Source organism: Colletotrichum scovillei (assembly GCF_011075155.1).
Source record: "Colletotrichum scovillei strain TJNH1 chromosome Unknown Contig00003, whole genome shotgun sequence".
NCBI classification, from domain to species: Eukaryota; Fungi; Ascomycota; class Sordariomycetes; order Glomerellales; family Glomerellaceae; genus Colletotrichum; species Colletotrichum scovillei.
In genome coordinates, this window is record NW_023336261.1 from 1,023,372 (window position 1) to 1,045,986 (window position 22,615).

At 49.1% G+C, this 22,615-nt stretch overlaps 7 protein-coding genes across 7 annotated transcripts; 1 reads left to right on the plus strand and 6 right to left on the minus strand.

Moving 5' to 3' along the window:
* Positions 1-4,756: 4,756 nt before the first annotated feature.
* HER10_EVM0011933 (uncharacterized protein) lies at positions 4,757-7,897 on the minus strand (the record flags this gene model as incomplete). The annotated part of the gene is made up of 1 exon (XM_035481343.1): positions 4,757-7,897. One exon carries the CDS (start codon positions 7,895-7,897, stop codon positions 4,757-4,759), a length of 3,141 nt encoding a protein of 1,046 aa, XP_035336623.1.
* A 1,799-nt stretch (positions 7,898-9,696) lies between these two features.
* Positions 9,697-10,818, plus strand: HER10_EVM0008627 (uncharacterized protein; the record flags this gene model as incomplete). The annotated part of the gene is made up of 1 exon (XM_035478142.1): positions 9,697-10,818. One exon carries the CDS (start codon positions 9,697-9,699, stop codon positions 10,816-10,818), a length of 1,122 nt encoding a protein of 373 aa, XP_035336318.1.
* Positions 10,819-11,089: 271 nt separating this feature from the next.
* HER10_EVM0004034 (uncharacterized protein) lies at positions 11,090-12,145 on the minus strand (the record flags this gene model as incomplete). Its single annotated transcript, XM_035473693.1, has 2 exons — positions 11,090-12,027; positions 12,076-12,145. The coding sequence occupies 2 exons, from the start codon at positions 12,143-12,145 to the stop codon at positions 11,090-11,092; spliced, it is 1,008 nt and encodes a 335-aa protein (XP_035335897.1).
* Positions 12,146-13,874: 1,729 nt separating this feature from the next.
* Positions 13,875-15,678, minus strand: HER10_EVM0010420 (uncharacterized protein). Its single transcript, XM_035479880.1, has 2 exons — positions 14,461-15,678; positions 13,875-14,235 (listed from the first exon to the last, which is right to left on the minus strand). Exons 1-2 carry the CDS (start codon positions 15,137-15,139, stop codon positions 13,964-13,966), a joined length of 951 nt encoding a protein of 316 aa, XP_035336478.1. The 5' UTR covers positions 15,140-15,678; the 3' UTR covers positions 13,875-13,963.
* An 87-nt stretch (positions 15,679-15,765) lies between these two features.
* Positions 15,766-17,473, minus strand: HER10_EVM0002438 (uncharacterized protein). Its single transcript, XM_035472149.1, has 2 exons — positions 16,768-17,473; positions 15,766-16,665 (listed from the first exon to the last, which is right to left on the minus strand). Exons 1-2 carry the CDS (start codon positions 17,373-17,375, stop codon positions 16,032-16,034), a joined length of 1,242 nt encoding a protein of 413 aa, XP_035335746.1. The 5' UTR covers positions 17,376-17,473; the 3' UTR covers positions 15,766-16,031.
* Positions 17,474-18,150: 677 nt separating this feature from the next.
* On the minus strand, positions 18,151-19,474 carry HER10_EVM0004290 (uncharacterized protein; the record flags this gene model as incomplete). The annotated part of the gene is made up of 2 exons (XM_035473940.1): positions 19,062-19,474; positions 18,151-18,970 (listed from the first exon to the last, which is right to left on the minus strand). The coding sequence occupies exons 1-2, from the start codon at positions 19,262-19,264 to the stop codon at positions 18,151-18,153; spliced, it is 1,023 nt and encodes a 340-aa protein (XP_035335925.1). The 5' UTR covers positions 19,265-19,474.
* Positions 19,475-19,974: 500 nt separating this feature from the next.
* Positions 19,975-22,021, minus strand: HER10_EVM0011665 (RIO1 family protein). Its single transcript, XM_035481089.1, has 2 exons — positions 20,230-22,021; positions 19,975-20,178 (listed from the first exon to the last, which is right to left on the minus strand). Exons 1-2 carry the CDS (start codon positions 21,757-21,759, stop codon positions 20,071-20,073), a joined length of 1,638 nt encoding a protein of 545 aa, XP_035336601.1. The 5' UTR covers positions 21,760-22,021; the 3' UTR covers positions 19,975-20,070.
* Between the last annotated feature and the right edge of the window lie 594 nt (positions 22,022-22,615).

Consider the following 22,615-nt stretch of genomic DNA (forward strand, 5'->3'; position numbering starts at 1 on the left):
GTATAATAACTATCCTTTACTAAAGGACTTATAATAAGCTTATTATTTTTAATAATTATATTTAAAACTAACTTATTATTATTATAAAAAGTTTAAAAACGATTATATAAAGGAACTATTACTAAAACTAAGTTTATAAACGAGCTCGCTAGCTTAAAAAGAAAGTTAATAAAATAATTATTATTAAACCTCTACTTAGTACCTAGCTAAAATAACTACCCTTAAATTTAAAATTATCCTAAACGCTTAGCTATAGTTAACGTAAGTTTTTAAAATTAAAAGTAAAGGATTAGTACTTATCTAAACTTATTAAATAATAATAAATAAAGTATATTATAAAGAGTATATTATAGAGTTTTAAGGTTAGAATATATAAATAAAAAAAGTTAAGATAAAGAAAATATTAGTTTTAAATATAACTAAGACGGTTATTTTTATACAGGTATTTATAATATTCCCTTAATTATTTTATAATAATTATATATAATACGTAACCCTTATATATTTAAACGGCTTAACTATATCCCTCTTTATAAGGAGGAATAATTATAAAAATATACGTTTTATATTACTTATTTTTATTTCCGTATTACTTTTTATATTATTTTTAATTATAGTTTTATTTTATATAATACGTCTTAGTTATATAACTACTTAACTAGGCTGTAGTTTTACCCCTTTTACTAGAGCGCCCTTTGTTAGGGAGACTATATTAAACGTTCTTAAGGGCCTTTATTATTATATAAAAGTATTTAGTAGGGATATTACTAAGAAATTTTATTAAAGTATTAATAACTCTCTTATTATATTACTTAATAATATACGAACGCTTAGTAACTTTAATAAGTATTATACGGGCTAGTATACTTAATTAGCTTATTATAAATAAATATTAAGAAATATAAGATAATATATATATAGTAATAGTACTAATAATTAGTAAATATTTATAAATATTATTAATATAGTTATAATTATTATAACCTTTACTAGGTAATATTATATAGTTAATAAAAATACTTTTACTCTTTTATAATAAGTATACGAGGTTATAGCGGACTATATAACTCTATATATTATAATTTAGATAGTATTAATATATTACGAGTAACTTATACCTATATCTAGGGTATAATATAATTTTTTTAATAATCTTTAAATTAAGTTTAATCTAATAAATAGGTTAGAATATACGAGTTAATAAAACGTTATAAAGAACTATAAGATAATATATAACTTATTTTAATAGTATTAAAATTAATAAGCTTATAAAACGTAACTAAAAAATTAAATAAAGAGCTTATAAATAATATAAAAACTATATAATTAAAAGTTATTATATAAGGATATATATATTCTTAAAAATAAATAGTTATTTTTATAAATATAAAGTCGTTAGTATTTTTTAAGCTAATATATAAGAGCTTTTAGTAATTCTTTATTATAAATAGTAGCTAGAATATCGTATTTAGCTATTATTATAATATATATAATATATAAGAATATAAAGAATTATTAGGTCCTATATAAATTATTAGTATATATACTTAAGTAATTATTATAAGTAATTTTAAAAATATTAAATTTTAAATAAGATAAGTATACGTAATTATATTTATAATTATATATACTTAGCTTAATTAAATCTATAATTACTAATTTAAAAATAATATTATAAATTACGTAATTAATTTACGTAACTATACCTAATTATATAAAGTAACTAATTAATATTTTTAATTAATAAATTATAAATATTTATATTTATAATTGCGTATATAATTAAATAATTATACTATAAATAAAATAAAAATAATAAAAAAAAATAATATATAACAATATTATATAATATAATATAATTATATATAAGTAATTAAGGGGTATAAGTAGGTTACTTACCTCTCTAAAAAATATTAAGTTAAATAAAAAAAAAAAAAAAGGATTAGTAATAAAAATTAATAAAAAAGTATAAACCCGGGCGCCCTACTTTAACTACTTATTAACTACTTAACCACCCTTACATAACTTATAGTACTTTTAATAATATAAAATTACTTATTATATTATATAAGATTAATAATTTTATTTATTTATAAATATAATACGTTAATGTATTTGATTGTATACTTACCGTAGGTCTATTGGCAAAAGGTGTTTTGGCGGAGTGCCTCTTGTAGTCTGCCGTACCGTCGGGTGATTACCCCGCTTACTACTCCCATACTCAGGCCAGCCTCATCCTTACCACGATTAACCAGCTCCCCAGGGGTCGACTTCGAACCTGGTTAGATCTACGATGCTCGGCGTCCACTTATAAGCCTGCATGCATGCTCGTGGCTGGCTGAATCTGCAGACGACATTGGGTTCCACTTTCAGACATTGCTCTACATCTTACTGCCCAAGATGATCTGTAAAGTATCTCCTTCCCGCTCGTCCATGGTCTCCTCTGCGGGTGCCTATCTCGTCTCTCCATCGTTTTGTCAGGTCCCTCCGCCGCAGTTTCGCCTGTTAAGTCGCTTCTGCAAGGCATCCGCAAGTATCCATAGAGTCGCCAGGTTTGGCGTTAAGGTGGGCGGCAGAGATGGAGAGCCGTTTGCCGAAGCACGTTCTACTCAATGGATAATATGTAGCAACGCCAGCCGCTCGCTAGATTTTGATGCTACGAGGCATTCACTTTAATGTAGACTGGAATATCTATTCCAGCTCCAGTGTATAAGTGTAAGCGTAGGCAAGGGTCGCAAGCGCGGGTGACTCTTGGACACGTTTCCCCACCCCATGTTCTGTTAAAGGTACTTCAGTATGCGGATGCTCTACAAACCCGAAGCAATATCATGATCAGAATGGCCCTTGATACCATGAGACTCTTCAAGCAGATTGACGACTTCCACGCCATGCTCTTGGTCGTAACCTAGCACGCCGAGCATTGAGGTCGTCGAATGAAATAGGCGCACCCGTCCCAAAGCTCTCCAAGATTTCAGGCGAAACGTCCGCATGATTCACAAGAGGCTTTTCACCGACAGACCTGGACGCGGGAAACTATGTAGAGCCAAGCGGTTACTTACACGCAGAACTTCGAGGCTTTCGGGAATGTCTGGATACCTTCTATCTGATAATGGGACACTCTCTTCCTATCTCAGCTCTTCTCCTCATAGAATTTCACATCTTGCAAAGACACAACCGTCACCTCATCAAGTGCATCTTGTAGCCTCCTTTCTCCAATCGTTTCATGTTTCTTCAGATTTGATCAATCCACTCATCATTCTCCATGCCATACTCCAGAACTCGCTTCTCCAGCCATTCCACGACATCGTCTCTACCGGCGGCTGGAGCTGCGTCTTGATAGAAGGCGTCCCGGAGGAGGCGCTTCTCCGGGTCAAGGTCCTCGCTAGACAAGAGGTCGAAAATGGTCTCAGTATGGAATGCCTGGCCGTCCCATGTCTTCTTATTCAGCATTTGCATCCAAACATACTCCAAGTCGTCTCTCCAAGCCACTCTTCTGTGGTGTTGCTTGTTTCCCGGGCGACTGAGCTTGGCGCCGAGCCTGATGAGAATCCTGCAAGTAGCGAGTCGATTTTTCTCGAAGGCTATCATCAATGGCGTTCGTCGTTTCCCATCTCGAGGGCTGATGTCCAATCCACATTGGACCAGTCTCTCGAGGAGCGAGTATTCCTCATCAAGTCGCTCACTTTCTGTTGGCTCACGTACTGGGTGATCACGCGGCCTGACATCCAAAGCACGAGGTATCACCGGGCGAGATGGAGAGGTCTCAGGATCATATAGGATCCTGCAGATGCGCAGAATGGCCGAACCACTACCAGCAAGACTGAACCCTTGCTTTTTTGTATGCTTGGCTAGTAATCCCATTATGTCTGTCAGTGCCAGATCGACCTCGCGCTTGATAGCCCACACAGGGCCAGAGAAGAGCGGGTCCTTCTCTCGCTTGCTTGCCCATGAATCGACAGCAAAGAACAATATGCTTCTACCTGAAGTGGTCAAAGTGTTGGTGTGAAAACCTTGGGAATGCAAGAGTTCCAGGAGGTCGAGTTGAGAGCAGACAACTGTGATGTAACTGCGGAGTGGGTTGAATGAGATGCTTCGCGTGGTCTACACTAAGACCTTCATGAGTTTTGACATGTGGTGTATGTCGATCAAGTTGTTAAAGTATTTCTTCAGCTTAAATCCGGATGTTTGACTATGATATATTGGTGTTTTGTGGAAGTATGGGAGGCACAGTATATCGATGGGTCTCAACCCATCGAGCTCCAGTCCACTTTCGTGCATGAATTGCCCGGATCGATTACCATTGCCAAGGAACTTGCACAGCCAGAACTGAGGATGGCCTGTATCGGCGCAATTCCATGTGGAGAAGTGTCTCAAGCAGCCATCCGATGAAGCCTTCCGAAAGATGACGTTGGGATTTGCTCCAGCCTTCACCAGAAACAGAGATGTACCATAATCGGCCACGCTCGCAGTCTGAACAAGAAGTGTAGGAGTGTCGCCAAGATCAACGCTCATTGAGTCCAGAAAGTATCGTTTCGAAGCACCTCGCATAATGCCTGTGAAGCTCGCCATTTACTTAGATATTGAGGGTGAGGGTCAACGAATTGCCGAGAGGTGTGTTACCATCGTTCAAGGTGACAACCGTATTAATTGCAGCATCAGAACACACAAAGCCTGGCAACATCTGGTCCAGTTTCACGTTCCTGAAGAGACTGTCTGGATCCATTGATTCTTATATAAGGCGGTGGAGGGCTGTATGCTATTTTGTGGCCTGGTTCTCTGCAATAGGATATGCCTCCAGCATCAGTCTGACTGCACGGGGGTCTGAGCCTTTTTCACGAGCATACTCCAAAGGCGACGCCCATCTTCCACTTCTTCCAACATGCGGATCTACTCCATGGGCGAGGAGGAATTTGACAATCTTCTTATCGAACCATTCCTTGACGCACATGATGTAACCCGCACTCCAACCGTTGCCCGTCGTTTCGTGTACTATATTCGCGGCTTGTTCGACGAGCATCTTGATGGCACCGTATTGACGGAACCGAATGGCAAGATGGAAAAGTGACCATCCTGCATGTCTCAAACTGAGAAACATGAGACAATTCCTAGTTTTGGGGTTTGGAGAAAAGTAACAATCGGGTTTGTGGGTACCAGCACACAAGCAACTCTCGGTGTCCGACTCGCATTCAATGTCGCTGCCATCATCGATAGCCTCAACTGATTTGGGCGGTTCGAAATCTTCGAATTGTCTGAGGAACGTCAATTCCGCTTCCGGGACGTATGGGGTCTCCGGTGAGCCGACCCACGATGGGTATGAGATCCACACTGATTTATATTGGCCATGCTTGACTAATGCGTCCACGAGGCTCTGTTCTTTAGCAGCCATTGCAACAGCGAGGAAGAAGGGATCCTTCAGGAAACTTTCCTTCGGATCCATCGCCTTACAGAACCTGTAAGCTTCTTCGCTGCTGCCGAAGCTGTCGCGGGGATGGATTCGTGCCGCTTGAACCCTGATGTTCATATTTCCCCAGATGGCGTACCACTCTTTCCTCGTCGGTGCCTTGACGCCGTGTTTTAAAAGTCGCAGTGCGAGCTGATACATATCGAACCCATGAGAGAATAGTCTTGTCATGAGATTGAAACGTTGGTCGTCCTGACTGTTTCCATCGGCAAGTCCATGTGTGACGAGGCCCACCAAAGCAACCCAAATACGACGACTATAGTCCGTGTTGAGGTCGAGAATACCGCTGCTCATCACGTTTTGTAGAGCTTGGTTGCACCTGGAGCTATCATTGCCTTTCGGACGTTTGATGAGATGCTGGCGCAGCAAATCTATGCATTCCGAGTACGAATCGAACCATTCCCTGCTCTTGAACCAGCGAGACGTGAGGGTCGCACACTCAAGTGGCGTTAGGTTGTCGGTGCTAGCGGCGGCGGCATCCATGCCCAGTTCAAGTAGCGTCGACAGTGTCGTGACATTGTGCGAGTAGCATGCGATCTGTATCGGGTCTCGCTTTCCGACCGCTCGCGCTGGTGAGTCTAGTAGAAGACGGATGACTTCACGTTGCGCTGAGGAATCTGTCTTCCAATCGGGACCGCGTCTCCTAGGCCATGGAAGTCGTGAATCCATGGTCGGACGCGCAAATTCATCAGGCCTTCGTATAACGGGCGTAGGACCGCAGCAAATTTCGAGCAAGCCGCATTTCCTCACTCCGAAGGGCATGCGGATGCTCCTCTCATGATATGACAATCCGACTAGGGTACGTCTGTTGAACTCATCAAAAGTGATGTCGACCTTGGCCCCAGCTTTGATGAGAGCAATGGCTTCGTCGAAAAGTCCATAGAGGCATGCCTCCATCAAGATGGTATGCCCCTTTCCGAGATCGTGGTTGATATCGGCTCCATTGCGCAGCAACACCTTCAGAGCCGCCTCAAAGTTCTTCGCATCAGTCGCCTCCCAGAATGCCCTCCAGAGCAACGTCGCACCTTTGAGGCCTGGTTGCTTAGCATTGACAGCATCTCTCCCCGACCCTTGCTGCAAACACCACTCTGCAAGGTCCATGTGGCCGTGGCGAATGGCGGAAATGAATCTAGGGAGCACCTGCCATGGTTCTGTTGTTGCTGAATTGTTGAGAAGTCGTTCCTGAAGGTGTTCACAATGCACCATCATCCGTTTAGCCACATCAATCTGTCCGTGGCACAAGGCAATATGCAGTGGGGTCCACGCAGGATATCCCACCGTATAGTGGTCCCAGTATAAAGCCGGTCCCGGCACTTGGTGGCACTCGCTGCGACAGAAGCCTTGTGAAGACACATTCACAAGTGCGCCATATTCCAAAAGCAGCTCAAGAGCTTCCATGTTGCCCATTCTGGCAGCCATATGAACAGGCATCCAATACATGCCCAGGATGTCGATATTGTCCATGTCCTCGTCGTCGTGTTCCGGACAACCGAGATACCCTTCGTGCATGACGTGACTAACGTCGATCTCGCGCCTGCCGGGGTCGGTCGAGTCTGAGTCTGAGTCGTATTCAGCAACATCCGGCAGAGGAAATGGAGGGAACGATGCCACAGGTTCAGGAGCCGCAGCCATATCGGGGCCGTCTTCACTTCCAACGTCTTCGCCCTCCGAGAAGTCATCAGCGACCGAAGCGTCTTCTGAAGAGCCGTCTTCGAAAGAATTGTCATCGGCGGAATTGTCAGCGGAGGAGGCTACCGGCGCCAGACCGTCATCTGCAACAACATGCGCAACTTCCTCACCCTCGACTTCTTCTTCGCTCCCCGATTCCTCACCATCAGACGCTGAATCGTCATCAGACGAAGAATAGTTATCAGACGAGGAGCTCCAATCGTTATCGGATTCGATCCCTCCCCATAAGAACCCCTGTAAGTCTGCCAACTCCTCGTCTGTTTCAGCTTCGAGGTCACCGGGGGCCAACATCTCGTCCGTTATAGTATGCCTCCGACTTGGTCGTCCCTGGTACATTGCCTGGTCTTGGAAACGATGCCCGTCACGTCGATAAAATCGCCAAAAGAGCTCTTTTGACGATTCAGCCTTTGGGTCCCATGGACTATACTCGGCTTGAAATCGAATCATTGCAACATTAGGATTTGCCAGACTAGTGCGCAGCACCTTTCTCATGATTCCCACGTGAGAGATGTCGGTTGCCCAGCATAACAGATATGGATGGCGGCGCACGCCGTTCTCGTACAGCAATGGCGTTGCGACGACATTGAAGAATTTGTTCGTCCGGGCTAGCGCCGCAAGTGCAGCAAGCTGAGCGTCGGCATATTCGTAGCCGATGGGATCTTCTCCTGGGAAAAGGGTCTCTTGCCGCGCCAATTCATTGACAATGAATATCTTGACCTCCGGAGGGAGGTTATGCAGGTTCGTCATGGCCGAATCTGCCGACCCTACGACAACCAGCTGGTGATGTGGGCTTTTCCACCGGCTACCTATTGACTAAGTGATTGATTTAAGCGCGAGAGAGGAAGAGTGCGAGCGGCACGTTTGTCAAGAAATCAGGACGAAGTGATGGCGGTGTAAAAAGGAGGTTGTGAGACACTGCGTTCTGAATTCACGGTTTGATGAGATCTCTTCATTGATGACCCCTAATATCTAATTCAGGCGTTGATTGGTGCAACACGCGACCCGGTGACCAGGGGTAGGACTTTATATTAAGTTATGAACGGCAAAATCTACGTCTAGCCACACTAGCAGGGAAAAGTACATGTGGCTGTGCATCGACATAGCAACATCAAAATCTGCTTTTTTGACAGCAACACAACATCATGGGTGAGCTGCAAATAGATTGCCGCAAATGACAAAAGGGAAGTTGCCCAAAGCCAGAATCGAACTGGCGATCTTCTCATGTCGGAAACGATCGCCTCAAGACTGAAATAATCCTGAAGTCGACGAAGATACTAGTGAGACGCTTTACCACTGAGCCATTCGGGCGATTGTCCATGAAATCTCTAGACGGTGTGGACTATCATGTGGAGCCAGAACATTTTGTCCAATTCTCTTTCGTCTCCCCATACGATCGTGACGAGAGGCTTCCACTGGTCGAACCTGCTTCACACTCCCAACCCTGCTTGTGACACTAACACCATCAATCGTCCAAACAGATCTTGCAGGTTTGGCTGCCTTTGAGCAGTGGTTGGTTCGAATGTAATACATCCTCAATGCAATGTTCCTACTGGCATGGCTCATATTCTCTTCACAAGCTCGGTCCACTTGATCGCATGCTTGACTGCATTAAATAATGTGGACACTCCTAAAGCACCACCGCGAAAGCAGGCACCTGTAATTGGGTGGAGCCCGCCTTGTGCCCTCAGGTCCTCGCCGCAGCCAAGCTACCTCTCGGAATAAACGTCTACGAATAAATCACGATCAAAGATTCTATAGGGTAAACCCTCTGAAGACTGGTATGAGCAGCGTCTGAAGTGTACATGATCTAGTGGTGGAAGTATTGACGAGTGATGGGGCCCTAGAAAGGTTGCGAATTCAAGATCAGTGGTCCTACATAATGCGACAGACAGCCCATTTTTGCATCTTGAGTTCTTTATAAGTGACCTTCCAGCGCTGTGTCGCCCACAGACTTACCAGTCAGCTCTGGAGCAACAAATCTTGAAAACTTTTCACGATAAGTCTCCAGCTGGATCAGTCACTCGACAGACTCGTGCAAGTAAGACAGTGACAAAATGCTGATGCTTCAAAACGCGAAGTCCCAGAATCAACACCCGGTCACTAATATCGAGTCTTTCAGTTGTTCTTAGCCACGATCTTACGTGTAGAGTCTTTGGAGCCGATCTTATATCATATCCGCAAACCCGCATGGCTGCAAGTTCCCTTTTGTGACAGCAAGCGTTATAACTTGGGGCGTGCTACATATTTTCATGTTTTGAATCCCTGTCGTATGGTCATATGGTCCATAACCGTTGAAACTCGGTGGGAGCCGGTCGATTAGTAATCGACCCCTTGCCTTCAACGACTGCCTGGAACTGACTCGGGAACCATACGTGTCGAGATACATCATAGGAGGGCAAGTCAACATCTGCTTATTGTTTCTTTGCATGGGAAATCGTGTTCTTTGCATCATTGAAAACCTGAAAGAAAGTCCGTGGACCGTAACGTGGATTCTCTAAAGTCATCACCACATCTACGCTAGCAATCCAACCTTACCATTGAAAGAAATGGCGAGATCATTCTTTGCAAGACTCTTCCAACCGATCTGGTCCAACGCGGCTTCACAAGGGTTGCAACCTTCTAGCAATGACACTCCTGAGAGCGCGTATGACGAAGTTGAACCATGGATCAAGACCGACTTGGATATACCTATAGATGCAACCAACCGCGACAGATGGCCTAGCCTCATCTTGCAAGCCCGAAGGCATATGAGATGCCACCCCTATCATCCAAAACGCCTCCCTAGAGGTTATCAACCTTTCCGCATGGTCGTGGACTCTCCAGACGACGAAGGCGAAAGGTCAAGAAAGGAAGTCGATATATCCGAACCGCCTACGTTCCCCCTGTTCACGGAACTACCCAAAGAGCTCAGAGACAAGATTTTGCTATCATCACAGGCCCCGATCGTCATGGAGGGCTTCTCAGTAATGGACCAAGAATGGAGAGGGGGCCCGCAAGCACACTTTCGCTCGTACAGATCCTGGCATCAAGTACCTCTCTACGCCGTCAGCCGCGAGACAAGAGCGATGGCCATCACCTTCTTTGGCGAACCGGATCCGCTCTCTATACCGTTTAACCCGGCTCAAGACGCTATCCTCTTGGATTGGGATAGTTCCAAGCAGGCTGAGCGCGGCTGGACGGGCAACCACAGAAGCCCCGGGCCCGTACTGACGACTCGCCGATGGAACGCATCCGAAGAGTGGGCGATGCCGAAGGATCTGTGCGATAGAATTCACCACGTCAAGGTCGACGCACGCTACGCCCCTTCCGAGAATGCTGATAAAGGAGAGAAGGTGTCTTGGCGGCTTGTGTTTGGACTTCTACAAGAGCACTTCCCTAACATTACGATATTAGAGGTGAAGCTGTCGGACTTGGACGACAAGAGGTTCGAAGGGACGTACGATGCGGTGGGTCAGGAGCTTTATCGGATTGATCAACTGGATCTTTTTGACGAGCTGGAAGAAATGTCTAAAGATGAGCGGGTACCGTTCCAGAGCTTAAGGCGCTTCATCGTTACACCGGAACTCCAGACTCCTCTTCAAGCCGAGAGAGAAATTCTCAAGTTTCGAAAGGTGGGGGGCAGCCATTTTAAAGTCTTGAGACAGGGCCAAATTCCCAAGGTTGGATAGTGAACCATGTTTCTACGAGATGGTAGATTGATCATGCGCGGGACCTCAACTGGATAGTATCATTTGGCCAAGTCCTTTTTTGAAATTTCCGGCCTACTAGATATCTAGTACTAATAAATACTTCACGCTCCGTCTTATAGACACCTCTCAACGCCGTTGTATGAACGAGCGACCTGCCTAAACTACTTATGCAAGTTTCCGCACTTCCTATTCAAAACTGGGTGAGCTACAAGTAAATCTCCTGACGTCCAGACTTCAAGAAATCTGGCTATCATTCCGGACGTTTGTACTCAGAGGCAGTGATCCTGAAGATCTGATCAAATTTCCACAGAGCGTCCGAAAACTCGTCCAAATCCCTCACATCCGCACCGCTTTCGAGCAGCAGTCTGGCCGTCTTCTCGGCGTCACCGCGCTCGTACCTAAAGACCTCCGACGTACGCAGAGCAACGACAAGTGGAGGCAAGTGTCCAATCCTGCCCAAGGACAGCCAACGTCCACCGGTAAGGCCTGCACCAGCCTCCAGCAGGGCGCGGACAACGTCTACCTCCCGGCCCTCAGCTGCGATAGACAGTGCCGTCCGCAGGATCATCTGACCAAAGGTGTCAGTCAAAGTCGGTGCTATGGACTTTACGAACGCCAACCGCGACGCGTGCCAGGCCTGGTCTCTCGCCTCTGCTTGGGCGTTGCCTCTCGCCGAATAACGTAATAACCCATATGAAAAGGCGTGCAATCTCGGCAGACACGCGATCTCCAGGGGCGTGAAGTCCTGGATCTGAAGACCGTTGCCGTTGCACCTCATGTGGTATACGCCACCCTGCCAGAGAGGCTGTTGGACCATTACAGGCACGCCGGCTTCAACGAACGCCGTAGTTGGCGAAGCCCCGACCGAGAGGAGGACACGCGCCTGGTCGAAAAGGCCCATGTAGCAGGCCTCTATGAGAAGCGTGTGCCCCAAGCCGCGGTCGTCGTCAACGTTGGCCCCGTGAAGAACGAGCAAGGCAGCCCAATCCGCGAAGAAGTCTGGCCGTCTTTTCACGTCGATTGACAGAGAGAAGGCATGCATGAGAGCGGTGCGGCCGTCCATGTGCATCCATCTTACATTGACGTCGGCGCCAAAGAAAAAATAATTGTCAATGATCATGTAGTAGTTGTGGTTGTGGAAGGATAAGTGTCGAAGGAAGAACGCCGCCACCCTCAAGAAATCATGGTCTATGAGACTTTTCAGGGTCAGTCTCGTGTAAAATCGAGCAAGGTAACCCAAGTTCATAGCTAGCGCTGTCGGCAGGACTCTCAGCAGCATCTTTTCGTCGTCGTGGTCAAGAGCCATGTCGCAGAGACGCCAATATACCCCACGTGTCCTTCCTTCTGCGTCGAGAAGTTCAGGATTGAGTAGTATTTTCCAGTTGGGCTTGTGGTTGCATAGTAAGGTGAGGGCTTCGTAGTTGGCTTGATGGACCGCGATACTGACCGGTGTCATACAAAGCTCGTCGGGCATTGCTCGTCGGAGGCGGTGTACTTTTGCAGCCGGTTTCGTGTAGCAACGTGTCACGAAGATCTCATCAAATTCTTGGAAAAAGAAGCGCCTAAAGATGTTCGCTGGACTAATTAGAGACGGTGGATAGGACAGCAGTCGACTGGCAGGTTGAATATCGCGAATCTTTGCATTCTGGTTTGCTCCCGCCTTGAGGAATCTCTTCATGAGATCCAGTCTGCCGAGTACGGTGGCCCAATGGAGTAGATAAGGGTGTCTGTCAACCACCCTTTTGTGATAAATGGGGATGCAGCAATTATAAAAGCCTTTGCACGTTCGAGATAGTGCGTATATATCATCTACTACTCGAACGTCGACGCAATGAGCAATCCTCTCGATGATTTCTGTTGGAAGAGTGGACATTGACGTCGCGGCCGAGGCCGACGACGCTGTCTCAACTTGAAGGGGAGCATCACTGAGATGCTCTGCTGCCATCCTTTCTCTTGTCGGAATGTGTTGATTCGGTAACCAATATGTTGCTGAAAGTGGTAAGATGCATGTGAAGGTATTATCGGTTCCGATTTCTAAAAGGCGACTTGCGGGAATGTAATTTCTTACAGGTGAACAAAGCAGGCGACATTTAGTTTTCAGATCGAATAGCTTGATCATGAAGTTGAAGATGGACTAGTTGCCGCGGGCTCTGGAGGATCTAATAAAGACATTGTACTGACATTTCGGAGATACTTGCCGTCTCATTACCTCGACGGAATTGATTTGCAGGTGTAAGAGGAACTCTTTGGTGGCGTTTCGGAGATGGCTACGCTATCATCGATATGTTCAAATCACAAACATTTTCAGTCAATCAGACCGTTGAGGTTGCCGTCATGCTTTCCTAGATTATCATCGACCATGGGAGCGAGCGTGACATAAACTGCGGCCCCCTTCAAACAATAAAGCCAAGAGAAATCAACCATATGCCACACAATGGGAGCCGCCGAAATTCCCATGATGTTCTTCGCCAAAACCATTTTTCTCTTCACAACAGAGTCAGAATAACCTTGCCGGCATAATGTATGGTCTGGATAACGTCTGTCCCAACAAATCTATCTCCGACTAGGTCCTCAACGCAGATATGACTGATACCACAGCCATCTCATTTACCACCTCGTCGCATGTCCAACAAAGCAACCGGATACGGATGAAGCAAGATGTTGGCTCAAATGTTGTCCAATTTAGGCCCAGGAACGACTCGGAACTTGTAGTTTGATCAAGTTTGATCAAGCTGTGATAGTACGACTGAGTAGACAGGGCCGGCCGCGGGTACATAGGTACTCAACCCGCGACAGAATAAGCGTGAGGTGAGTGTCACAATATCGCGGCAATGTTGTTGACAAGTAAGTCTACTCAGACAAGGGACAAGAATGTGAGCCGTTCTCGAGAACTTGAACTTTGCAAGACAAGTTGTCACGATAGCATCTGATTAAGGCACGGCCTGGTGTCTCGTACTACGATGGCTATTCTCATTCCGTGACGACCTCAAGGGCAACTATTCTACAGCCACCTCCGGCATTCGATAGCCTATTCCGCACCATCCACATTATAGGACCGCACCATGATAGGTACTCTGTCCGACCCAGCCTACTCTAACAACAATCTTTGCATAGGATGTCATCCTCACCTTCCATACTTGATCCAGACAGCACACCCTCCCACAAAGAAAATCCCTAACAGTATCAAATTCGTCAATACTCCCTCAACCCACCTCTTAATCGCCATCTCCTCCCTTGCCTTCCACCCGCCCCCAGGCCCAGCGGCATTCGCGTGCGGGAACGGCACATCGGGCACCTCTTTACCCAGAAACTTGCACAGGGGCTCCCATCCTTCATCGGCGGACCACTCGAGCAGGCGGTCAGCGGGCACCATGCCTCGGATCATATCGCAGTGTTCTATGCGTGTTTCCATGACGTTAGTCCCCGTCATCCCATGAGAGATTTTCCTGCCGCCAGACCAGACTCCAGTGACGCACGTGCTGAAGAGGCTTGTGCTTGGAAAAAGGAATAGAAAAGGCTTGAACGCAGTAAAAAGAAAAACAAAAAGGCTTGATCCCCCCAAAAGCAATATTGAGCCAACATCAAAGCAGTAGCCGAGACGAGAAGAAGAAAAACACTCACCACGATAAACCCACTTGCCGTTCCTCCTAATCGCTCTCGCCATGTCCCCATCCGGCGCCCGGAAGAACAAGGCCCACAAGAACCTCTCATAGACGTGCCACGCCCAAAACGCCTCACGATCCAACAGACTCGACACCCAGAAGCTCCAGCTCTCGTTCACGTGCACCAACGTCTTGACCGCGCTCTTGTGCCACGAGTCAAGGTCCCGCCGCACGTTGAGAACAACTTTGGCCTCAGGGTATGCTCGGATCATCTCCGCCGCAAAGCAGCTCGCCGCCGCGTCCGTCACCGCGACGCAGTGGCCCAGCAGCTCGTCAAATTCCTCGGCCGTAATCTGGCAGTCGCCTTCTGATGATGTGTCATCAATCTCTTTTCCTCCTTTGCGTTTCGGCGAGGATGACCCGCCGCCGCCGTACCACTTCTTCCGAGCAAGCTTCACCCATCCCGTAGCAGGAATCGGCGGGTCGTCGTAGACGATATCCCAGCCGTGATAGGTATGATCGTACCCGAGCGCGAGTAGGGCCTGCTGCAGGGACTCGGTAGCGCTGCGCGGCGGACCGACGCAGAGAACCTGCATCGGCTTCGTGCGCTTGCGCTTCGGCGGTGGTGGGATGCGGTAGACGTGGTTCTCTAGGAAGCGCCACCACCAATGGTCGAGACTTGACATTGGCGAATGCATGGCGGCACGGCACGTTTTGTTTCGTTCCGTTTCGTTTCGTTGGCGGTAAATTCGTCTCCCGCGGTCACTAATTTAGTCCCGCGTCTGTCAGTTGTTCCCGCAGCTCAACCCGATGTTTCTCGCGGGTATTTCGTCTCGTTCGGTTAGTCTTCGCTATGAATCCTGAGTGTCTTTGGGCGCCGGTGATCTCAAGATTCCCAAAGACCGAAGATGAGCTGAGCTGCAGACGAAAAGAAGCCACAACCGAGCGTGCATATGTTCGTGCCGCAGACATCAAAACGTGCGACAGCTCTCGTGTTATATAACAGCAGAGAGCTCTCAACCCCAGTAAGGTCACTCCACCGAGAAGAAACAGGAGACATGTGCTCACAGACAATGGAAACGTTTTGTTGGAGACCATCGTGCCGTCATAGCGTTTGGAGAGCTGACTTTTTGGTTTCTTCTCCTGCTACAATAAGTAGCAAGCAAGCAGCAGGAAGATTGCATGAACCATCCCTACAAACTCCGAGAAAGAAGGAGGGTTACTTTACAAAACGCTGGCGCGGAAGGGGAGAACATGGGTATCGGATGAGGGGGAGAAGCACAGGAGCATGAAGGACAGCCTCTGCACGGCGCACAGCTCGGCCGCGGTGCCCTCGCCTTCCCCACTTCCGATACCTCCGCAAAGCGTCAGCACTTGCGAAGTAGAAAGCTTGCTTCCAGGACAGCTCTGCGTGATCAGAGAAGTGAACTAACTTGACAGACGTCTGTTTGGAACTTGAAAATGCCTTGGTATAATGTGATGCGCCGGCCGAACGAGGCGAGCCTTAGACGAACCGTGACGTGTGACGGGGCCTATACATGAACCGAGACAAGCCTGCCTTTCAGGCTGTCAACCTTCGGTCTCGGCTTTTCAGCCATGCTTGCAAACCCAGTATCCCGTCTTGCTCCCCTCTGCTGATTCTAATGACCGCCAGAACTTGGTCCATCCAGGGCGTCCGTCGCTCCGCAGGTATTCCACTTCTTTGACCTCGCCCTCGCTCTTTTGGCTCTCTGCTGAAAGAAGTGCGGTATAGAGTGATTGATAAAACAGAACCTGCTTCTCGATCTCGACTGGCATCGCGTCAATGGGTCCCAAGATAAGAGACTCAAGCTCATCCGTGTCCACCTCACCGAGAGTGGAGATGAGGAGTGTTGTCACATTTGGTCGAGGAACCGGGACCCTACGAACGGAGCCCTCAAAAGAAATGTGTAACCGACGGAGGGCAGGAAAATTTGGCGCGATGCTTTTGATGATGTTCAGATACTGATCTCGGGGGCTCAGTGCGCGAAGCTCAGTGATTGTGGGTGCTCCAGGTGCTGGCCGCGGGGACTTGTCTAACGATTTGTCGACAAGGGACTCATCACGGTCCGGTATGCGTATTTCTAGCGATGTGATCCAATTGAGCTGCGGCGTAGCGATGGCGTACGGAAAATACATAGCCTCAAGCCTCTGCTCGAACTTGAATGTGTTGCTCGCGTACAAGACCTGTATCGTCTCTTCGTAGCTGTAATTCAGTCAGTATTGGTCATCTGATGTGACACAACCGCTGTTGGCCTAATCTCTTTGCGTCACGATGAACTCGCCCAGGCGCGGAGAACAAACTCACGCTCTTCGGCATGTCAGCAGCCACGGGAGTATACCCAGGTATGTCTCCTTAGGACCACACGTCTGGTAGAACCCTCTAGGACACTGATCAGACAGTTTGGTCTCGAGCTTCCGGTCCTCGGGGCCGCACACGCAGCTCCACCAGTACCACTGCGGTGTCATACTCGCATCGGCAAAAGGCGGATCCATAGGCGACACGCTCGGTGAATGGGGATACCAAGCCGGCACAGGCTGATGGCCTTTCCTCCATCTCACATCTGGCTGGAGGCTGCGGCGATACAGTAAGTAGAGGTGTAGAATCTTGCGGCCAAAAGCCAGCTGGTAAATCTGGTAGCGGAGGTCGGATGAGAGGACCTCAAAGAACGGCCCCGCAGAGCCATCCGCACGCTTCTTCGCTTCCCTGGACGGCTGCCGTGTCCGAATGGGCAGGGAAATCTGATACCCGGCGACGGCCTCGGCGTCGGGAGTTGCTTCGGCTCGGTCGTCTCCCTTGATCGACGTGGCCGGGACTGCGTCCGCATCCGGAGCGGTAAGAGGCGCGTCGCGCGGCATGGCCCGCGGTAATGTGTCGCGACCCAGGGTTGGTACTTGGAGGGGTAGTTCCGACATGGCTGCTGGGCGCCGTAATGGCAGAGCAGATGGCGGCGTAGAACTTGATCAGTTTGCCCGACTATCTGCTGTACTTGTGGAAGTTAAGAGAGCGAGAGATGTTGCAGGAGTAAGGAGACCGCGAAGGTAAGGCAGCAGGTGGTCTTGCAGACTTGAAGTACCGCCTAAATGAACCATCTGGACGCCGGGCATGACTCCGAGAAGGTCCCGGAGCGGTGCGACTGCCCTGAATTTGGCGATAAGGCGGTATTCGGTACGTATTTTTCATCAGGTCCCAGTCTCAGGTGGGTCTCTTACACAGTGTGAAAGCCAGGAGGGAAAGAGCAACTAGGCGGACCACAGGTGGCTTCCTCACAGTGTTCGAACTGTACCCCTGAATCCGGCCACTGAAGCAACCGCAAGCGGCCTCAAGTCAAGAACGCAGATGCGTGTGAGAGGATTCAGCCATGAAGGCAACTCTGGAATAAATCAATCGCTAAGGCAACCCGGATTGGCGTCGCATCTTTGAGGGCTCAACCTCAACTTTGTCAAAATATCACTGGCGAGTCAGCCTCGGGAATAAGACAGATGATTCTCTTAATGTTCGCGTCATGACAAGAGCCTGAGACTATGCTAGCAACTTTCCCCAGCATCACGCCCCTGAACTAATGGCTGTCGGTGATTATCAGGCCTCAGAGCCTCCAAAAATCTTCCAAGCAAGTAACATTCTCGCCCGTCCACCTTTGTTTTCTCGTTGTCTCTTTCTTGTACATGCTCATACATGAGCGGTAAGTGATTAGAAACCCATCGTGATCAGAACCCCAACGACGATGCCAATGCCCGAAACTGTGAGCCGCTGCGCTGGGCTTTGAGTCACGACGGCTGGAGTGGGTGTCGCGGTGGCAGCAGGAGGGTCGTCCGTCAGGATGAGAGTCTGGAACATCGGTCCATCGGGAGTCGATGTAGCGACGGGAACAGTGACATTGCCGGGAGGAGGAACGGCCACGGGAGGGTCGTCGTACGGGGTCAGACTGGTGACACCGGGGTCGCTGGGAGTCGTCTGAGATGGCGAGGACGGGTTGGTGTACGTCTCAGTCATCGGCGCAGCCGGCGGTGCGGTAGCCACAGGAGGATCTGACTGGACACTGCCGTAACTCTGCAATCCAGGGGTGCTCTTCGGCGGGATATGAACGACGACCGTCTGAACGACAACTGTGGGAGCTGAAGGAGATGCTGGCGCCAGAGTAGTGGGAGTACCCGACAGCACGGTGCAGGAAGTTGTCAGACCATCACTGCCAGGCGTGACACTCTGGATGATGACGGTAGATCTCGTGGCCAGTTTCACGGTACGGGTGATGGGAGGGAGTCGGATCGTGGAGTACGTGATGTCTGAACCCGGATCACTGCCAGCTGGACCAGTCGAGGCCGGGCCAGCAGGAGACGGATCAGAGGGGGGCGGCATCTCGTTGCAAGCCTTGTACACATTGGCATAGCTGCAAGTTGGCGGGTTGAAAAATCCACACTGGCCGAGCGCAGTGTTGCGGTTGCACGGGTAGCTACAGAGAGCCTCGTTCACGACTGGGAAGCTCTGGATGCTGCTGCCACAACGACAACCACTATTGCGGAGGAACACCACATCAGTATTAGAGTACAATCGTGATGGTAGTGTAGGGAATGTCCAAGCATATGCCCAGGAACATGACTTACTCGGGGAAAGTAGCAGCGTAGTTGCGACCGGTGCAAGCAGACTGGCACTGCTCAGGGGTGTAGCCTTTACCAAAGTCGACAAAGGCGTCGAACTTGTCCGAGGTGACACTGACGCATCCGATATACTCGAAGCCGTAGATGACATGGTTGGCCTGAGCCGCGACCATGACAGCCACCAGCAAGATGAGGAGAGGCTTCAACATATTGCGCGGTTGTCGGGAGTAACGAGTGGAGGTAGTTTCGCCTTGAAAAGGTCGGAAATTGGCAACGTCTTAGTGAAGGTGCAAGAAACGAGTGATGATGGACTCAGAGTTGGGAATGAAAGAGTGTCCGAAGTGTGTGATTCTGTGGAGGGTTGGAGGAATTTGTGGGAGAAAAGAGGCGAGACCTAAGGATCCGTGAGAAGAGGCAAGAAGGGGATGCCTCAACCTTCTTCTGTTAACGTGAAATTGTGGAAGGCAGGAGTAAGGTACATGAAGACGGGAATACGCGCCTTCCTCACCTTCGGGCCCCCCTCACCTTCACAGATACGTACTTTAATACCATAGGAGGCAGGTAGGCACCCGCCCTACCTTAGCTCGCGGGAAAGAGACATATCAAAGATGGGGCAGAGTTGACATCACAAAATTCGAAGGAAGAAATGGCGAAGAAGATGCCTTTGATTCTCTGCTCGGTCTACTTTGTCACGGATGGAAGGGCTCGGCCTGAACAGCCCATGCTCTTCCATTCCTAAGTTCCAACACCGCCGCAGAATGCTAGCAACCGTCAGAGCTCTCCTTGATCATCATGATACCCTCGAGGTGTGTGAAACCTCCAAGGGCATTTTAGAGCCAGTGATGACGGGCAAGGAGCGGTTACGGCGTAAGGGCCAAAACACGGCATCCCACCCGTCCGTGGCCGATCGAGTCTTCATCACCCGATTGCGTACACATGAATGTTTCCTCCGCCGCCAGACCTATCCTCGCTGGAGCCCATGCGGCTCGCTTGCTCTAGTCCCCAAGTCAGCAGTTTAGTGCTTCTTTCTTGACGACGCAGAGACGAGCTTCTTCTTGACGCTCTTGGGAATCTTCTCCTTGCGCTTCTCGCGCTTGGCCTCCTTGACCGCTTGCTTGTGTTGCTATGTTGTGTTAGTCACGTTACTTCTCGTATACCACGCGATAGGACTTGCCTTCTTCTCCTCCTTGTCCTCGTGCTTGCGCCCCCTAGGCCGGCCCTTGTCAAATTTGGAATCGTCCTCCTCGCCACTGGCCAGAGAAGCTCCGCTGCCCGACTCGTCCTCTGACGTTTCTTCCTCCTCTTCCTCTTCCTTCTCTTCATCCTTGACGACAGTATCGGCCAAAAGGTTCTTGTAGACAAGCTTATCACCATCACCCTGCCCGATCTTGGCGGCATCCTTTTCAATGTCGTAGACTTGCTCGAGGGTCTGGGGAATGTACTGTTTCCGGAAGACCTCGTTGTCAACCTCCTGCTCGGCAGCAGCCTCCTCGTTGTCCGCGGGTCTGTTAGTGTAAAGCTGCTCGATAGCCTCGCCCAGGGCAGGCTCCTCAACAGGACCGTCCGTCGCGGAGATGAAATCAAAGATGCTGCGGTCGCTGAGCGTATCGACGCCCTTTCTCCTGAAGAAGTCGCCAACATTCTTGATATCCATGCGCAAAAACTCCAACGCCCGCGGGTGATCGGGCTCAACACTCTGAGATACATCAATGATGTACAGCTTTCCGGCATTGTACAGGATGTTGTACTCGCTCAAATCGGCGTGGACGAGCCTGCAAATCTGATATATCCGACGCATGAGGCCCAATAGCTGAACGTACAGTGCCCTCCACTGTTCTTCGACGTCGTCACCAGTCAAGTTGGCGTCCCTCAGACGGGGATAAGCCCATCCCTTCTTGTCACCGAGGAAACCCATGGCCAGAACGTGCAGCTTCAAGCTGATGGGTTCTGGGCACGGGATACCCGCAGCGTGTATTCTCCTCAGGTTACGGAACTCCTTCTCAGCCCACAGCTTGACCATCTTTCTGTTGCTGCTCTTGTCGAAACCCTTCTGGAAACGGTGCTCGCCAGCGATGTATCTTTCGCGATCCTTGAAGACGAGAATCGAAGTCTTGTACACCTTGATGGCGCGCTGAACATTGGGACCGTCTCCCTCGGGGTGCAGAATGGCGTGGTAGACGTTGGCCTCTTTTCCAGTGCTAATGGCACCGTGGATCTCACTGACGATGCCGCGGTTGATCATCTGCAGGAGGATCATGCGCGTACGCTGATCCAGAACCTGCTCACTTGTCGCGCGATCCGCCTTGTCCTTACTCTTCTCATCGGTATCCTTGACACTATCCAATCTGATCTTGGCAGCATGCTTGGAGAGTGCTGTGATCTGGTCGTCGACGCTCGACTTGGTATTGGCGGTCGGTCTCTGGACGTTGGAACGCGGGACGGCGTTGTCGTTGCTGTTGAACATGCGCTGGCGGTTGTAGGACTTCGTCAGATCGCCAGAGTCGGCAGTCCAGTCCTCGTCGTCGATCTCTTCATCCTCGCCAAAGACGTCCTCCAAGTCGTCGTCGTCTTCTTCCTGGCCTGCGGCATCGTGGGGCACGGTTCTCAGCTCGGCGGGGATGTCTTCGGTCTGTTCGTAGCCCTGGTTGGGGCGGTATGTATAGGGGGGCTCATGGGGAGCAGCGGGAGATTCGTTGGAAGCCATATTGAGCGCTTCTCCTTTGGATTGGCGGCGCTCGTGATGTGACTTGTAGATCGGTGTCTTGGTGTTGACAAGAGGCTGTTCAAGGTAGAAGCAGGTGCTTAGAACATGGATGTTGAGTACCCCTCTGCCCCTCCATCGTCGCCCGGGATTTTCGAATTTTTTATCTTATCAGCGGTGGCGGGCGTGGCGGGGTCGTTGGACTCATTTTTGGGGTGCAACTGGGGTCCGTGCCCAATGATGAGTCAACACCACGGCGAGTGACTGCGGTTTCTCAGTGAATCAAGGTGAATCACCGCTGGAAATTTGAGAAGGTGAGCACTAAAAACGCGCTCGCTAAAGAAATAGGCGAAGCTCGCGCCGCATCCGACAAGTGGGTCCAATTGACTTGCGTTCTAAGTCAGGTACGAAGAGGTACGGAGTACCTGCACCTCCCGTTAATTCTCCGGGTGTGATGAGACACCTCAGGCGCTGACCGCCAACTTCAACTCGTGACAAGACAACACACCGCGAGCTGAGAAATGGACGCCCAACTCCACCTCGACATCACCTCAATGCGGCAAGGTGCCTGACTACCTATATGCAGCATGCAACATGCATACAACGCATCTCATCATGGATCGTCTCAAGGTTGCGTCTGCCGCGGCTTGCGAAAGTGACCGACTCGGTCCACGAACAAGCCAACGGGATTCCGAGATGTCGCCTCGGATGTGGTTCTTCAAGTCTCGGCCGGATCGTCTGGTCTAGACAAGCTGTTATGAAAGCCGTGTACGCGTAAAGCTATCATCTTTGCTTCACCAATTGCGTCTCATTCTACGATACGAAGGCGTCCGCTTTCACAACAGAGACCGAGGCGGGG

Bases quoted from the DNA above. Each gene is read 5' to 3' on its own strand.
- HER10_EVM0011665 (XM_035481089.1), bottom strand. From the start codon at position 21,759: ATGGCTTCCAACGAATCTCCCGCTGCTCCCCATGAGCCCCCCTATACA. The intron at 20,179-20,229 runs GCAAGTCCTATC...AACACAACATAG, and splicing joins AGGACAAGGAGGAGAAGAAG to CAACACAAGCAAGCGGTCAA.
- HER10_EVM0010420 (XM_035479880.1), bottom strand. From the start codon at position 15,139: ATGCATTCGCCAATGTCAAGTCTCGACCATTGGTGGTGGCGCTTCCTA. The intron at 14,236-14,460 runs GTGAGTGTTTTT...AAACACGCATAG, and splicing joins CGGCAAGTGGGTTTATCGTG to AACACTGCGATATGATCCGA.
- HER10_EVM0002438 (XM_035472149.1), bottom strand. From the start codon at position 17,375: ATGTCGGAACTACCCCTCCAAGTACCAACCCTGGGTCGCGACACATTA. The intron at 16,666-16,767 runs GTGAGTTTGTTC...ACTGAATTACAG, and splicing joins CTGCTGACATGCCGAAGAGC to CTACGAAGAGACGATACAGG.